Here is a 17392-nt window from a genome sequence, read left to right as displayed (position 1 = left end):
AGGAAATGGCCTAAATGCACGAAAGCCGCATCTCGGGTCGATCGGCAAAGGATTGGCCCGAAGGTCTTTTGGTACGGACCAGATCGAACCTCACGTGTGCACATTAGGCAGAACCAAATGGTTCGCGAGTCCGCCACGCCTAGGCTTCATCGAGATAAGAGAGGACGGGAAAAGCTGCTCTAAATGATCGAGATTGATAATGTTCTCATCAAAGATAGCATATTGCTCAAATTCCGACCAATTCATATTGTTCTACTCGCCAGTATTTCACCGCGAGAGGCACCCGTACCCTCGCCATGCCCCTGTGCGACCTCTGCCGATCCATCTCTTGGGAAGATCTCCCTCCCTTCCCGAATGACAACTTCATAAAGACGTTGAGCGGCTACCCGCGATTCCATCACCTGGTATTGAAGAGTTCCCTGATTGAGAAAGATACACCCATCAAAAGATTCGGCGTCCAGTATCATTCCAGCCTCCAAAGCCTACGCCGAGCCGCTTCTGGCGGCTGCGAGCTCTGTCAGATCATCGAGAACGAAGCCGATGCCCTGATAGAGGAGATCGCCAGCCTTCGCCAGCCAAGACGCGGTGTGATGCAGACCGAGCCTAGTTGGGATATGTGGTTGACGAAGCGCTCGGAGCCCAAAGTCACTGGCGATGGGTTCTGGGTTGTGAGTAGAAGCTCTTGGGGGAGTGACAAGTGGCTCGTACCGATTGCGTCCATCGGCTTCAGTTCCGACGAAGGTGAGCTTCCCTCCAGAATCTGTTCAACACCATTCATTTGGTCCACGTACTAACTTGTGGCTTAGGTGATCCTCGCACTGCTGGTTCCTCTGGTCGTGTGTTGAAAGAAGTCCCAGACGAGACGACACTCCGCCGAGCTGTTGACTGGCTTGAAAAGTGCAACGAACATGACTATTGTAGTACTCGCGGAAAGTCTCCTCTACCAAGTCGTGTACTTGATGTTGGGACTCTGGAGTTCGGTCCCTCCATCAAGCTTATCGAGCCAGGCGCTGATGTCCACGATCGGTACATCACTCTCAGCTACTGCTGGGGTCCAGGATCAAAGCACTTCACCACAACCAACGAGACGATGCAAGCACGTAAGGAAGGGGTCCCACTGGACTCCATGCCGCAGACCCTCCAAGATGCAGTCTTTATAACTCGAATCCTCGGAGTCCGGTACCTCTGGATCGACAGTCTCTGTATTTGCCAGGACGATCTCAAAGACTGGGAACGAGAGTCAGGCCAAATGGCCGCCGTCTACTCCAACTCATATCTTACTATTGCGGCCACGAAATCTTCCGACATCAACGGCGGTCTCCTCTCGCCACGAAAGAAAAGGACATACTTGAATCTCCCTCGGGGAAGTGCCAGCAACGAAGACGAGTTCATGCTTGCTTCTGTACTACCTCTCCACAAAGAAATCATCCACGAGTACCACTTGCAAATGAAGGAGGAGCCCCTGGCCAGACGAGCTTGGGGCTTCCAGGAACGTGTTCTTGCCCGAAGAATACTGCACTTCGGGAGCGAACAAATGTACTGGGAATGCCTCGAGGGATTCCAAGCTGAAGAAGGGTTCAAACTCCCACATCGATTGCCCTGCGTCAACCCTGACCCGGAAGTCATCGCCTACGTGGAAAAGCGCGCCGAAGAGCAGGCAGAGCTTCACAAAGACTTCAATCGCTCTGCATCCTCTCTCAAGTCTTGGCCTCACCTTCTGTCCGAGTACGGACCCCGGGAGCTGACAAATTCTGCGGACAAGCTGCCTGCATTCTCCGGTGTGGCGAAGACGTTCAGCAAGATACTCGACGATGAGTATCTGGCGGGACTGTGGCGAGGTTCCTTGATTGAGGGGTTGTGTTGGCAGCCATTGAACTGCAAGCCTGCTTCAGGAGGCTACCGCGCTCCGTCTTGGTCCTGGGCCTCTGTCGATGGTACCCCTGCGACAGGATTCTTGGGGGAGAGTGTACCTCATGCGGAGATCATCGAGACAAAGGTCGAAGTTGATGGCGAGAATCCATTTGGTCGCGTCAAAGACGGCTGGATCAAGCTCGAGGCCCCGCTCGTCAAGATGGTCGTGTCGGACAACAAAGGCCCGACGGGACACGTACTCCTGAGGACTGAAAAGGGCGAGACCGACTTCTACGCAATGCTGGACACGATTGACCGAGACTATGCTGCTAGTGCGAGTCTTCTCAAGGCAATGGATCTGCATGCTTTGGTTCTTACTTTTACATATGGCACGCCTTTCAAGGCTGATCCCGAGCGTAAGGACCCCTGTGCTCAAGCGCTGCTCGTCATTCCTTCGGAGGATCGACCGGACTGTATGAAGAGGATCGGGATGTTAGTTCAGGATGGAGCAGCCTTTGAGGCAGACTTACTGGCGTCTACGAAGTCTACTGTCACCTTGGTGTGAATTGTGTTAGCGAAGTGAGGATAGGGTATCATCGGTGTATTTCAGCCTGTGCGCCATGCTGTGCTGCTATATCGCTTCCCCCTACGAAGAAACGTAGTTGACAGAGGTCCCCCTGTGTTTAAATCTTGCTATGGAGACGTCAAGAAGTGCGCCTGGTTGTCTGGTCTCGCCGGCATGGAGTGCCACACGCTAATCTCCACCGTTTTGTTGATCCCCCCCAGTGATGTCGATTCGATTCCATCGAGACCGATGTTGGAACTTGACGGACCAGCGCTGATGATGTCCTCCTGGGAACTCGTCCGCCTGCCACCGCGAACCTCCACCAGCCTCTCGCTGTGTTGCGTGGCAGCGTCCCAATCGTTCGGCTTCTGATATGATGCAAACCCCCTAAGTGGCGGTCGGCTTGGCTCTGTTGGGTGATAGACCTGTGTCGTGAAGACGAGTTTAGATGCCAGAATGTCAATGCTACTCAGAATATGTTCGTTAGCAGCAACTCGCATTACGTGGGAGTATCGGAGTATTACTCACAACATGACCACAGGGAATAGACATTCTAGTGTATATGCGAAGCGATCAATCTGGCTCGCCGCATTCGTCGCACTTTGGGCCGCAATCTGGAATGAATATGTGACGGCTCGCATGGTTCCAATCACAGCCAGTGTGGCCACCCGGACTTCAGTGCTTCGCATGAGGTATTTGAACAAGCCTCCCTTCAGAGCTGCCCTCAAGGATGTCGATTTGACTTCAGCAAACGTCTTAAGCAAAAAGAAGGAGCTCATACATTCAAGGGAAGCTATGAGAACAAAGTAACCGATGTGTAAGTTGTTGACGGTGTTTTGCAAGTTCGTATTACCCCTCAAGATGAATTTGGCGCGTGAGACGGCGATCATGATGCGGATTGATATGATTGAGAGAACCATGATCCAGAACAAGCTATTGAAGATCTTCCAGCTCAGGTCCTTGAGAATTCTTCGGAGAAGGACGTAGCTATAGAAGGACAATCCGACTTCTTGAATCTAGAGGCAAGGTTAGTGCACGCAGACCGTGGCTGAAATCCAACCTCACCATCCAAAATATATCACCAAACACCGAGGCTGCAGCTTTGCTTTTCAGTGAGTACGTCTCATCGTAAAATGCATAGTAGCAAAGCCCGTTGGCGATGGCGCCAGCAGCTGACGATATGATCGGCACCGCGGTTATCTGAGACAAGGTTGTGATTCCGACGATGAGGAAGCCAAGAATCACGTTGGCGGCACCAATGGTACTCAGAATCGACCAGCTCAATTCGAAATATACCGGCAGGAGCGGCGTCGACATGTTGGCGCTACTGGAGCAACTAGATGTCTGCTCGACTGTCGCATGGCTGTTGCGGATGTAGGAGGCGGTTCAAGAACCTGTCGTCGCGAACGCTTTACACGATCGGTCTCGCGCTTAATACTCTCTGCCTGGCAAACCTAGTGGTATCGGCCGGCGTTCGACTCGCATGGTAACCACTTGAAGTTTTCGGCGGCAGGGTGTCAGAAACATGCAGCCTGGAACTCTCCCTGGCGAATCGCTCGGCAGCAAGGCGATTTATTTCGCAATCCGGCAACTTTGGTGATGTTAAGAGCGTTCGAGACGTATTGATCATGGTCGACCCTTGTCCCCAAACCAATGTGGCCGAAGTCTTTTTTGTGAAACTTAAGGATGATAGGCTTGGCCTCTGCTTCGATAAAAGTTTTCAGGGTTCAACATCGGAAAGTGCACCTAATTCCCAATCCAGTTCTTCGTAAACATGGGACAATGCCCTGTGCTTCCAATCGTCGGAAGAAGGCTGCTCAATTGGCAGCCTGATGTCTCTCATGGTTTACACCAGCGGTGATGATTGCCATGTACGTGCCTCTTATCCACTTCAGTGATGAGGTTGGCACCTATTTCTACTTCCACTGTCTAGGAAGAGTTGCGAAAGTTCGAGCACACTAGCTACTACCTTATGAACCGGTGACTGCGACTGGCGGCCGATTGCCCGACGTCCCCAGAGTCGGGTGTTAGAGTTCGAGGCACAACACCTCGGACTATACAGAAAGCTTAGAGCACCTCATAACCATGCTCGAACCCCGCTTCCCTCACCAAATGTTCGTGCAGGGGGACTTGAGAGAGGGAGGCACCCTGTCTGGCGATCAGAAACTACTGCATGTGTTCACTCCATACATCGGCCCCGAGACCAATGTCAGGAGGTGGGGAGTTGTTGGTGGGGAGTTGTTGGTGGCAATTTCTTGTTGCCTACCAAGTGCCTACTTGGTGTTCCATCAAGAGAACGGCGGCATATGTAGACGCCGCACAGGTATCGCAGCAGGGGAACTGAGGATGAACATGACCATGATAACAGAAAGACGCAAGGAAGACGAAAAAAAGACGGCTAGCTTACGGTATGAATCCACCTTAGCATTCCTCGGACTTGACTCCGACAATCAAACCGGCCTTCAGAGGACCCAGCTGACAGCGGGTCTGGGCGGCTCCAGGTCTGACAATCCTCCCCAATATGTACATGCACAAACAACAAGTTTGGTAGACAGTGTGTACGCAAACGTGATGTAAATGTAAGGCGTGGTATGGGGATTCAGGCAAGGAGGAGCTTTGTGGTTGTCAGAGACGACTAAACGGATGAACGACGGCGAAGTACGTTTCCGTGTAGCATGTGACGAGGGGTCTGAGTCGTGTAGATGTAAAAAGCATGTTCGCAGGGAACGATAAGCTTGATGCTGGTGATGGAATTGAAGTTCAAGTCTGCGCCGCATGCCCCAAGTAATACGGCCAACGCTGTGGCAACCACCACAACCTCTTGATAACTTGACAAGGAAGACGTTGGGTGGAGGCACACATACGGAGTGCGCTACGGGACACGAACAAACTTTAATACAATCAGCTAGGCAAAAGCTTACCGGGGAGTTTCCACGATAGTTGCTGTCGCTGAATAGGGAGGACCTTTGATTCACGTTCGGGCAGTTGATGAACATCAAGATTTTAATTTCATTGGTATCATTACGTCTCTGACAACAAGCCGCCATGGAGATATCCAATCGTGCCACATAAACTTCCCACCCGAACTTGTACCCAAGACGCCTTGTGCAGAGGTATGGAGGTTATCTCCCATACCCCAACCCGCCTCGTGATCGCCTGAGCAAGCAGCCTTTTTCTTTTCTTTCTACCTGGTTCCAAACGCCTTCTTCGTTGAATTTGACTTGTCCCTCATTCCATCTTCTGACCTCAGGTTTTTCTTGTCCTGAGCTATGTCCTCGCGCTTTGGGCGGCCATGTCGTCAAGTCCGGAAACGCGATTTTCTGAGCCCATGGAGGGCATTTCTTGTTCTGCATCCATGTCGTCTAACATCTTCCAGTCGACGTAAAATTCTCCATTCATGCCGTTTGTTGGGCATGGTTGGCTATTCATCTGCATCCCTCCAGCGGAGGTCGAGGCGGAAGCTCCCCCTGCCATACTCGAGGATACCAAGTTTTGCGCCGCGCCGGAAATGTACTCTTCGATAAAGGAGCACCCGCAGCCACCGTGTTGGAGCACCATGGTCTTCAACATGAGTATCTCGCCTCGGAGCAAGGCGGCCTCATCGTTGAGGTTCTTGTTGATATTCTCAGCCATCGCTTCCTGAGTTTGCAGCTCATCAACTCCCTTCTGCTTCTTCTTTCGGCACTTGTAAGCTGCCTCTCGGTTCCGTGCGCGGATCTTGTTCTTCTTGGCTTCCGTGCCGCTGCGTTTGTCTCCAGTATCGATGGCGCCGCTCATTGATGTGTTCGAAGCTCGTCGAGTACTACCTCTCTGCCGTATTGCGCCCGCCGTCGACACAGCAGTGTCTAGTCCACCATCCTCAGAGATTCTCGGACGCCCCCTCCCTCGCTTCGGTGATTCACCTGTCTCGTTTGGCAAGGATGACTTTGTTCCGCTTGCGCTGCTCGCGGAATTGAGAATCAAAGGATCGATCGGTGGGAATTTTGGCGAGTTAATGCTGTTGTGCGGCGATAGGATGGAGCTTATTGGCGATGATAATGCCTCTGCCGCATTGCTGGCAGGAGAATCTTGCCATGGTTGAGGACCTTGACCTTGTGTTGAGGTAGACGACTGACGATCTACTTCAAACGCAGCCTCCGTGCCCAAGGCCGAGGGCGCGACCAAAGTCGCTTGTGCAGCATTGTTGTCGAGTGCTTCTTGTGAATGTTCCTGTAATTGTAGTTGCGATGGCTCCAAATCACTGCTAGGCTGGTCTTGATGGCCAGGTTAGTATGCGGTCTGAGGTACGGATACACGTAAAGTATAATTGATGAACAACCCACTTTGTTGAAGCAGGCCAACACCACTGCTAGGAAATGCCATGGTTCTCAAGCTCTCCTGTGGCTGAAATGCGACTCTTACAGGGGGGACAGCAGTGGATGGCCAGGGTTATCTCGACTCGCTAGGCTAGCCTTGGCTGGAGATGAAAGCTTAAGCAAGCAATGGTAGTATCACGAAGGCAATTCTTGGTACTAGCAATCGATTGTGCGTATTTGATGGTCAATAAGCCTTTGGAGGTTATCTGGCAAAGAACAGTAATGGTTTGGAGAAAGTCGAAATTGGCTGGAGACGAGAAACACGTAAACGCTCCGCGTCAAGGGATTCGTGACGAGGTCCTACGATCCTTTTTAAAGAACGCAGCACTTCCCGCGGAAGACGAGGTGGGGGGCAAAGAGTCTGTGGTACCGGTACTGTCCCTGGGCCCGATTAGGACAAGCACCTCATGGCACGGCGGCACCAAGGCAAGACAAGACATGGCAGGCCAAGAAGAGGGATCCTGTGGAACCAGTGCCAGTAACAAGATCGGCGTGCCGCATTTCGGCTGAGCAGTGCTTCTTGAGAAGCTCGTGGACTAATTAGCGGGGTGGCTTCGGCCGAGCTCAGCAAGGTCGAAGAGGGGCCTCGACTTCCTTGAGCTTTGAGGCCTTGCTGTCACATAACAGCTGCCGAGGCGTGGGATGTAAGAGTGTTTGCCACCATGAGAATAGCGTCTGATAGTTGAGTAGCAAAAGTAGGTAGTGTGTAGATTCCCGTCCCTCCTGGCTTCACCCGGCTACATCAAGATACAACTAGTATGACGGGAATCTGCTTCTAAGAAACCCTAGGTGCCTACCTAGGTGTTGGTCAGGGATGATAGGGGTGGATTGTCAACTACTGGAAAACAAGGGGAGGTGTTTGCAATGTCAACATGTACGATGACGGGGCGCCACGGTTACCGTAACCTGCTTTCGTTTGTAAAGCAGGGGGGGTGGGGTTCCGGAGCTTTTCTCCGGGCTTGGAGTTGTGGATTGTTGAGTCTTTGGTTCACGGAGTGTTTTCCGTAAGACAATCAGCCAATACGGAGGTGCGTCTCAATAGTCCTTGCAGTTGCTGCCAAGACCAACCCCTGCCATAGACAGGGGAGTCGACAAGGGGCTGGCTAGGGTGTGTACAAGCGGCAGATTTCGGCCACTTCCACCCACTGTAATTATCGTCAATTCAGCGGTAAAAAGTCGTCAATTGAGGTCAATTAGTGGTCGTTTGACGGTATAATCCAGCCCGACGACCCTCTTTGTATTCATTGCCGCCCTCTAGGGCAATTATCTGTTGGATGTGGTGAGGTACCCTTTCTATCCATTTCTGGATCTCCTCTTGCGGTAATGCTTTCCAGCACTCTTGCCAGCGACGTACTGCTTCGGCCCGTGACGAAGGCGCCCCCTTCCTGGTGGTCCATCTCTTCATCCACGGCCAGCAAGGTTCAATGGGATTGAGGTCGGGCGAATTACCCGGCCAGAGAAGCTTCGTAATCTCGAAAAGGCTGTACGTATAGTGGGTGAAGTGATGGTCGTGAGCGGGTGCCTTGTCCTCTTGTACGATTGGATTACCAGGTAATCCTTTGATATAAGGGAATAATTTGGGTAATAGGATCTCTTTGCGGTATCTGTACCAGTCAATTCCGCCCTTGCCGTTCCGTATTAACTTGCCCGACTTCGCATTCCAATTGAATTGGGGCTTACGGCCCGGTTGGTTCCGTAAGCCCATTCGCTCCATACCACTCTCGAGCTCCCACTGTTGACGTCGAACGGGCTCGAGCTCTGCGTTAAGCTCGGTAATCACTGCGTCGGCAGCCTTCCTCTCAGCAGCAGTCTCGGGAATCCAACAGTGGCACGGCCCTTTCGAATCGTATGAGAAAGACCCCCAAAACATGAATTCGGAATAACCCTTCCACCTCTCTCGTATGCACTGCCTAGAGTAGGCCTCGTCTGGGCGACGCCAGAGCTTATAGCTACCGCGGCGGTGGTTGAGGGCAACCGCGGTCTCGTCTGACCATACAACCCGCTTCCAATCGTCGAGGGTCCAGTATTGGTGGTCGAGGCACCACTTAAGTCGCTCTTGCCGCATCCTTTTCGTTAAGCCTGGCTTGCGGGTTGGTTTGGTCTTGTGGAAGCCATAGCGACGAAGGATTCGCCAAACAGTCATTGCAGATACGTCAACGCCCTCGTCCCTTAATAGGTCCCCAGCAATATCAGTACAGTTCTTTTCACGCCCATACCGGTCGCGGCAGACCTTGCGGATGACGGCATCGTTGACCTCTTTCGTCTGTTTGGTTGGACGGCCACTTCGGGGGGCATCTTCGTAATGGGCGGGCTCAATCGAGAAGGTAGGAGCAGTTGGGTCGAATCCGTTCTTTTTTGCGCGGGCAAGAACGTCGTAAACAGTTCGAACTGGAATTTCTAGAGCCTGAGAGACCTGTTCAGCAGTCCACCCAACAAGTCGACTTCGTAGAGCAAGAATCACTGCCCTGACGCCTGGATCTAGCTTCTTCTTTGTCGGCATCTCAGGATCCATACTGAGGAAAAAAGAGCAGCGTAGTAAGTAGCGATTTGGCGGTTTTGATATTATCGTAGGATTAGTGGTAGTATCGTAATGGCGGTGTATGGGGTAAAATCGTTGCTATGGGCAGTGCTGGGGGGAAAGTAAGTAAAGTGGGTCAAGATCAATCCCTAGGCTCTTATTGGTTCAGATGGGCAGTAATTGTGGGTCTGGGGCTTGGCAGCGACTGCAAGGACTATTGAGACGCACCTCCGTAGACATGTCGAGAAGAGTCGATTTGATCAGAACCATGTGTTGAACCGGAAGCTCCTTGACGTTGCTTGACTAGTTGAGCCCTTGCAAGTTACAGTCCACTAATTAAGATGGAATTCACCTCTCCCCCTCGAAACCTCCGCTCGTACACGCTGTCCATGCTCAATCATTCCCGTACCATACCCACTGTGCCACTTTGATCTACCATCCCGAGTGTCCGAGGAATGCCATTGGACAATTCCCAGAGGAAGCAAATCAGAAATGTGGCTTGCCTGAGTGGCAAACTCGCAAGGAAGAGTGTGCCTCGGAGCCCCGGCTGGACGCGACGACGAGCCACAGTTTCGACCCCGCGAAGCAGGTCAAACAGGCTTTCATCTTACATGTGCCGTCGCAGCCACGAGCAGGTGAGCATCAAATGGCCCTTGAAATCTCTGGGCTGTTGGCGATTCTCCACCACTGCGTCATCACTGAGTTGCTTCATTTGGGAGACCCTTCGTTTGGAAGACGAGGGTTCTTCTCCGCGGCCCCAATCGCGACGATTCCTAGATCAATTGCATTGTCAGTTAACCATTGAGAATCCTGGAATCCTGGAATCCTGGGACCGCATGCATCCTATCTATGCGGCTTGCCAATGTGTCCGTGGTGTTTTACACTCCAATGAACGGGCCTTTCTGAAGTCCAAGATGACCTGTAAACTTCAATGGAATTTCTGATTTCGATTTGAAAGAATCCCATTCTGCTTAGCGATCACAATTCTGGACCACCGCTCGACGCTAGTTTAGCGTATGAGAGATCGTCTTCTCCTCGGAGCACATTCTCCACGGACATTGAAAATTCTGCCCTTGTTCCTTCAATCCTTTCCACCCGTGTCACTCGTTCCACCCTGCCGACAGGAGGTGTGGTGCAGTTAACCCTCTTGCGGTGCTGGTAACGAGCAGTGCGAGCAGTCACATAGGTATCGGAGTTTGGGACAACTGCTGCTTTCGCCCTCAATCATGCCACCCTTATCCTAACGTACTTGGCCAGCCCGCCGATATATAATTGGCTTCGTGTACCCGTATTTCACCGCAAATCTCTAGCGTGCAGTCACAAGGGAAGAATCTAGAGCCGAATAAATCGCGAACCACTGTTGGTCCTCTCCGGCCGGGCCGGTCGGCCTAGTCCGCACAAGTTTCACCCGGATATCAGACTAGCCCCAGAAGTGAGGGGCTTGGAGATGTTTCTAGCTTATCCCGCACCGCTTTCCAAACTTTAACCATAACAAAAGGTCGTCCTCAGCTACCTATGTATGCGCAGTTCAGTGTCGTTAGCTTGAGCTACATCATGCTGTGGTTGATCCGACACTTGGATGTCGGACCGCATTCTTCTAGGATACATGCCACGGATAGAAACCGGAAAGCGCTCCGACCATTGGAAGCAAAAGTTCCAGACTCACCGAGCTCTTCCTAGCAATTTCTGCATTTTAGAAGCTATGAAGTACCTCGGCCTCACGACAAAAGCCTCGCCCTACCCACCTCACTTATACCACGCTTTTCGTAATCGTTTCAAAGCACTGTTTTACGACATGTTCGACCCCGCGACTTGCCAATACTAGACTCTGTCGTGATGCCAACGTCTGAGCTACGCTGGACACGTTTCCCTGAGATGAACTGACCTGTACCTCTCCAACAGGACCCAACGAAATTGTGTCGAGCGGAAAGTCGACGCAATCGGGGTTTGAACATCGGACGATAGAGATGAACGCCGTTATGGGATAGTACGGTGGTGTTCGATCTAACCTCTATGTGCGACGACTTCTCTAGGCGCAATTGACGTCGCCTTTTCTTTCGCTATCTTCACCAGAAGCGATCGGGTGTCGGAACAAATTAAAAAATACGCTACTTGAGTTCCATTCATCTGCATCGGAGACCAAAGACTCGTGAAAAAGGGTTAAGTGATCATCACAGGTGAGGTTGGGAACGTGCCATTAAGCTCTATCGTGCCAAGGCCACCCGTACTAGACAAGTCGATACCAAGCGATACTCTCTTGACTCGATGTTTGGATTCCTTCTATGGTCACCCAGGTCAGATATCCGGCCGCAGCTGTTGAATCGGGCCTAACCTTGACTTGCTGTGTTTCATTCAACCATCATAACCAACTGTACAGCCGACGCCGGCGCTGATCAAATGTGATAGCTTCAAGTCGACCCCCCCCCTCAACTTACGTCAACTTTGGATACCCCGTCTTGAAGACATTCTCTGGATCAAACTTCTGCTTGATCTCGCTCAGCCTTGATAGCGTGTCCTCGCCGTACGTAGATATCCAGTCCGTATCCTTCTCTGGGCCAAGGTTACGATTCCCATAAGGAAGCATTTGACCTTGCTCCGAGAGGGAGTTCACCAGATCATCTGCCCACTTCTTGTATTCCTCATATTCCGCCGCCTGTGCTGTAGTATCAATAACACCACCCGACGGAGCTGCTATGCGATGCCTCTTGCGTAGAGGGTAGCAGACCGCCGGATTCGCCTCGATCGCTCGACCATGAGCGGCATGAATGACAGTGGCCGAGGTTGCCCCCGGCGGTGAATTGTTGCCAAACGCACTGGCGATTTCCGGGGTGAAGCGTTCGAACATTCTCAAGCGAGGATACCAGTGGACGTTGATAGGCGAGGGGCCTGCGTTAAAGAACGTAAAATCGTCGACTGTAAGGTTTGCTAAGCTGTTGCCCTCTGCAGTGAAGGGATGGTGTACATACCTTCTGCCACCGTATTGAGAACTGGTGTGCCAAGAGACTTCATCTTTTCCAAGAAAGCCCAGCCTTCTTTCAGATCATCGTTCTCTGACGTCCAAGCAAACAGCCAGGAAAAGACGGGACCAATGCCGGGAAGAGCCATGTGAGTAGCTTCGCCAGTGAAGTTCATCGGCAAATCCTTCTCGAATTCACCAAACTTCTCCAACACTTCGCCAACTTGATCATTGGGAAACCCGAGGAAACCAGCCAAGAAGCCTGTTTGGGGATATACCTTGAGCTGTAGCTCGACTACGACACCAAAGTTGCCATTGCCAGCGCCGCCAAGAGCCCAGAGCAGGTCTGGATAATTCTTCGTGTCAACGATGTCGCCATTCGCGAGAACCACACGCGCACTGAGGATTTGGTCCGCGCCTAGCCCATGGTAGGCGCTCGTGTAGCCGTAACCACCGCCCATAGCCCAGCCAGCAATGCTGACAGTCGGACACCAGCCGTGGGGGGTAACGAGCTTGTGCTGTTGCAGGAAGTGCGAGAGCTTAATGCCCAGGATGCCGCCGCCGACGCGGACTGACTTCTTATCTTTGGCGACGACGATGCTGTCGAGGCTTCTCAGGTCTACGATGACACCATCTTTTCCCTGTGCCTGGCCGAATGTCAAGTCGTGCCCGCCACTCCTGAGGCCGAATGGGATGCCCTGGGCTTTCAGCTCTTTGACGATGGCCACGACCTCGTCTTCGGTCCTCGGCCGAATGATTGCGAAAGGCTGTTGGGTCATGTTCGCGTTGAAGAAGCTTCGAACTTCCTCATACTTCTCGACCGAGCTCGTATATACCACAAGATCGGGGAAGTTTGTAATGAGGTTTTTCAGCTTAGGCGCGTCTGAAGCGATCTGCTCCAGCGTCGATGCCTTTGGGTGAGAGCCCCGAAACTCTGATGAAGCTTCAAGTGCTGCCATTGTGTTTGTATTCGTGCTATCGATTGCTGATTGCCATTGCGAAGCATGGGGTAACAAGGGCGCTTATGTATATCCCGTGACTGCCATGCGCGGAAGGGAACCTGCTGCCAAACCATACTACAGCTCTCGTTCAGGGATCTGAAGAAACGCTGTCAATTGGACAGGAACCCGAGAATATCGAGCGTGGTACCGTGGAGAAGGGGCCGGGTATGCTGACGTGAGATGGAAGCAGGGCAGTGTGTGGTTTCTTGACGAAAGTCCCCATAAGAGGACGCGTTCGAATGGGGACATGGCCACGTCGCGATCGGAAATAGCGAGGTGATAATCAATCAGCTATCAAATCTCTTGCGAGTACGATGTGCTCCCCGCAGAACTTAATGGAAAGGAGCCGTTGTGATACGTCGAGGTCTCGAGCTGTCAAGAAGCATGAGAGGGCAAAGGTAGCCTGGGCATCACCGGTGTATATTGGCAATCAGCGGCTCCCACAAGCTTCATGCCGTCTGCGTTGAGCCTGACAATATTCGGCACACCTGTGCTGTCCAAAGAAAGGCAAGTCGACCCCTGCATAGGTGGCGTATGCTTGTGTCTCAAGACCGTGTTCAAGTGCTGGCCCTGGGTATTTTGGCGATGTGCAACACTAGCTTTTCGAAAACCTTAATACCGGCAGAATCATGAACGTTCTCGGTCCAAATGACCTCCTCGAGCTTGGCCTTGGCTTCGGGCCATGTAGGTCCTAGAGAGTCTCGCAGGTTGGCTATTTTTGGCAAAAGCCAACGATCGTCTTCCTCGCCCAATACGGATATAGCACCGATTATAAGACTCCAGGCCAGTAAGAGTTTCGTGGCAGCGCATGTGGATGCTGAGATCTCAAAGTTTTTGCATGCTGACCTGAGCTTGGTAGCCAAAGAGGTGAATTGGAATTTGGCTCCTTGTACTTGGAGGAAGAGGGTGGTGATGTAGCTGATCATCCCAAGGCGACCAAGTTCGGCCAAGGCATTATGTGCCGTCGTCTCCGAATACAACAGACGGTATTGGACGCAAGTCATAAACTCCTGAAACAGGTTTGGGTCAATCTTGCGATTGGTGTGGTATAGGGCGGTTGCCAGGCGGGAGAAGTCGTGGAGATCTTGGAAGACGTTGCCCAAGCGACTATCGGCTGCGTCCAAGACAAGCCGTATGCTTGAAGAACCAGGGCAGATCTCAGAACCAACGGGGAATTGGCCGAGTATCGGAGAGAAAGCAGGTTCCCACGAGAACGTATCCCGGAAGTAGAGCGGTTTCTCGCCAGTGCATAGACTCCAACCAATGTCGACCCTTTACTTTGTCAGACTTTGTACATGATTATCGAGGAATAACACTTACCGACAGATCTTGACCTGTAACTGTAGATTGTGAGAAAAGCTTTCGATTCCGCCCCTGAGTTTTACTATCTGACGCATGCCTTGGATATGAGCGGCGGCATTGTCGCGCTGTCCGAAAATTTCGGCCACCATGCACATGGACACAATTGTGGCGATGGTCGAGTCGGCCAGGGCCATGTCTTGACTTGCGATGTTTTGGTTCAAGAGCTGGAGTGTTTTCCAAATGTGGAAGTTAGTGTGTTTGCTTGCACTCTCTCCTTTAACAGTGTCCTGCATCAGCCCGACCGTGAATAAGATGGAGTGCAAAAACGCAGCATCTGTTAGCAGCCAGTAGAACCACGGAGTCTTGCTCTCGTCGTATTGCAGACACCATTCAATGGGGTACATCGTCTCTTTGACGACGGCGTAGACTATGACTAGATGAGCATAATGACGAATCCAAGGCAAAGGCCAAACTCACATTCGAATAGCATGCCCCGGGAGGCAGTGTCAATATCGTCGGCAAATTGGAACATGTACAGGTCATTGGGTGTGCGGAATACATGCTCGAACCATGCAATCTTGTAGAGTTTCTGCTTTCTCGGCTCTTTAACAAGTGCAGAGAGTGACTTGGGCGCAGGTGGTTCCTCTGGTTCCTCTGGAGGCTGTGGGCTAGCCTTGTTGACCCATTTCGTCGAGCGCTTTTGGCCGCCGCGAGACGGGCGTGTATTCTTGCCTCGCATGACATGGCTGCGGATGAGTTTGCGGTCGTCTGGCTTGGGCTTTCCAGACGTGTCTGTGATGACAAAGGCGAAGCCCTTGCTGGCTGCAACGGTGATGTTAGACTAGATGACCATGGGTAGATGGATTGGAGATCATACTAGGCCGTTTCTGGTTCACCATCTTCGACCAGCGGGTCTTGGAGGTCCTGTTACCTCTTTTGGTGAATTATCCAGCGGGGTGCCCTCTCAGGTGATCGATGATAACGTAACAGAGACCGGACGGAGCTAATATGAAAGCCAAATCAACCTGTGAGATGCTCCTCGGGTTGGGATTAAGATGGGAAGTTCGGCAGGTTGGAAGAACTGTTTACCCAAAGGGGAAAACAATCGAGGAAATGGGCAACGGAGCGTTCAAAGGCAATGAAACCCATGCGTAAGACGACCGGATTTACCATGCAATCTTGCCTTGTCCCGACCCAATGCCCCCTCACTACGCAAAGGTAAGCCGGCTTGACGACCAAAGTCCTTCCGCTGAGCACTGATTGTTGCCTTCTTCCGGCCTAGCGCCGATCCTTCCGGCCGCTGCCCCGCCTTCTGGCGGCCGCTCCGCCACGTGATATCCGGCGATGAAGTGGACCAATTCAGTGGTGGAGGGTCCAAACACGCCGTCCTCCCATCGATTGCTTTCCGGTCTTGGACGAGCTGTGTTTCTCGTTTTGATTGATGTCCATGTTAGGTAACCAGTCGGTCTTCCCTTTCGAGACAGCAGTCGATCACCAGGCGTTCACGATGCCTCAACTTCAGCCAACCGTAGCGTTTCGACGCCCCTGCTCTACGGTTCACCCACATCCAAGACTGCAAAAATGCCTTACTTCTCTAGATTGAAGTTGGTCATACCTAAGACGACTTGATAGCTATATATTCAGTATGCCTTCCACGATGAATTCCAATATCCTGCTCTACACAGATCAATGCAATCAAAGCAACCATAGCAACACCAACACCAACACCAACAACCATCTCCTTCTTCGCCCATCACCTCACAAGCCATTATGACGAGCTCACTTGAACTCCCTCCCCTGAACATGGGACCAGGCAGACTGTTCATAAACTCTCAGTTCTGTGCCACGGCCCGAACGCCACCAAATGACCTCTCCCTCTCCGGGAAGACGGCCATCGTTTCGGGAGCCAACATCGGTCTGGGCTTCACTGCCGCACGCCAGATGCTCGACCACAATCTCTCACGCCTTATCATCGCCGTTAGATCCGCTGAAAGAGGAGAGGCTGCTGCGAAGACCCTGAGAGCAAGTCATCCCGACGCTACGATCGAGGTCTGGTCTCTGGACATGCTCTCGTACAAGTCCATCCAGGACTTTGCCAACCGTTGTTCCACCTTGTCCCGGATTGACTACGTCATATTGAACGCCGGCATGGTCCAAGAAGACTTCAGGCTCTCTCCAGCAGGCCATGAGCATGTCTTTCAGGTGAACTACCTGTCGACTGCCCTTCTCACTATCCTTCTCTTGCCAGTCTTGAAGTCCAAGAAAACTTCGGGCCAGCCGAACAGATTGACAATCGTCAACTCGGGCACTGCCTTTATGGCCAAGTTTCCGGAGCAGGACAAAGTTCCCATGATAGCCGCATTCGACGACGAGAAGGCTTTCAATGCCACCGACAGATACTCGACGTCGAAACTCCTGGGTCACCTCTTCATCATCAAGCTCGCCGAACACGTCCGAAGGGAAGATGTCGTCGTAAACCTCGTCGATCCGGGTCTCTGTAAAGGATCAGGACTTCACCGCCACGTCGGTAGCCTCATCAAAACGATAGCGGAAGTGGGAAAGAGCTTGACGGGGAGAACTCTGGATGTTGGGGCGTCTACATACCTTGATGCAGCTGTCGTTAGAGGAGAAGAAACTCACGGAAGCTATCTGATGGATTGGAAAATCTTTCCGTAAGTGCTGACTACCCACGCTCTTTCGTTGATGCTCTCGCTAACACTCGCTGACAAAGCTTTGCCAACTTCATCTATACGCCACAGGGCAAGACCGCTCGAGAGCAGTTGTGGGAGGAGACTTTACAAGAATTGGACTTTGCTGGGGTGCGCTCGATCCTTCGCTCCATGC

At 52.1% G+C, this 17392-nt stretch overlaps 6 protein-coding genes across 6 annotated transcripts; 2 read left to right on the top strand and 4 right to left on the bottom strand.

Moving 5' to 3' along the window:
* Positions 1–296: 296 nt before the first annotated feature.
* BDP55DRAFT_638424 (heterokaryon incompatibility protein-domain-containing protein) lies at positions 297–2416 on the top strand (the record flags this gene model as incomplete). The annotated part of the gene is made up of 2 exons (XM_060573112.1): positions 297–741; positions 807–2416. The coding sequence occupies 2 exons, from the start codon at positions 297–299 to the stop codon at positions 2414–2416; spliced, it is 2055 nt and encodes a 684-aa protein (XP_060422567.1).
* Positions 2417–2544: 128 nt separating this feature from the next.
* BDP55DRAFT_698779 (uncharacterized protein) lies at positions 2545–3733 on the bottom strand (the record flags this gene model as incomplete). The annotated part of the gene is made up of 3 exons (XM_060577816.1): positions 2545–2881; positions 2945–3432; positions 3482–3733. 3 exons carry the CDS (start codon positions 3731–3733, stop codon positions 2545–2547), a joined length of 1077 nt encoding a protein of 358 aa, XP_060422566.1.
* Positions 3734–5573: 1840 nt separating this feature from the next.
* On the bottom strand, positions 5574–6913 carry BDP55DRAFT_418567 (uncharacterized protein). Its single transcript, XM_060567432.1, has 2 exons — positions 6739–6913; positions 5574–6669 (listed from the first exon to the last, which is right to left on the bottom strand). Exons 1-2 carry the CDS (start codon positions 6776–6778, stop codon positions 5684–5686), a joined length of 1026 nt encoding a protein of 341 aa, XP_060422565.1. The 5' UTR covers positions 6779–6913; the 3' UTR covers positions 5574–5683.
* A 4478-nt stretch (positions 6914–11391) lies between these two features.
* BDP55DRAFT_418436 (uncharacterized protein) lies at positions 11392–13503 on the bottom strand. Its single transcript, XM_060567430.1, has 3 exons — positions 12256–13503; positions 11622–12202; positions 11392–11569 (listed from the first exon to the last, which is right to left on the bottom strand). Exons 1-2 carry the CDS (start codon positions 13202–13204, stop codon positions 11721–11723), a joined length of 1431 nt encoding a protein of 476 aa, XP_060422564.1. The 5' UTR covers positions 13205–13503; the 3' UTR covers positions 11392–11569; positions 11622–11720.
* On the bottom strand, positions 13504–15882 carry BDP55DRAFT_418391 (uncharacterized protein). The gene is made up of 4 exons (XM_060567429.1): positions 15426–15882; positions 15026–15370; positions 14567–14975; positions 13504–14518 (listed from the first exon to the last, which is right to left on the bottom strand). Exons 1-4 carry the CDS (start codon positions 15445–15447, stop codon positions 13804–13806), a joined length of 1491 nt encoding a protein of 496 aa, XP_060422563.1. The 5' UTR covers positions 15448–15882; the 3' UTR covers positions 13504–13803.
* On the top strand, positions 15860–17229 carry BDP55DRAFT_684426 (uncharacterized protein). Its single transcript, XM_060576404.1, has 2 exons — positions 15860–17043; positions 17153–17229. Exons 1-2 carry the CDS (start codon positions 16319–16321, stop codon positions 17199–17201), a joined length of 774 nt encoding a protein of 257 aa, XP_060422562.1. The 5' UTR covers positions 15860–16318; the 3' UTR covers positions 17202–17229.
* Positions 17230–17392: the final 163 nt, after the last annotated feature.

The sequence above is a fragment of the Colletotrichum godetiae genome (assembly GCF_030913485.1).
Source record: "Colletotrichum godetiae strain CBS 193.32 chromosome Unknown BDP55scaffold_84, whole genome shotgun sequence".
NCBI lineage: Eukaryota > Fungi > Ascomycota > Sordariomycetes > Glomerellales > Glomerellaceae > Colletotrichum > Colletotrichum godetiae.
The sequence above is the reverse complement of the archived record's forward strand: the minus strand, read 5'-3'. Positions and strand labels throughout refer to the sequence as shown.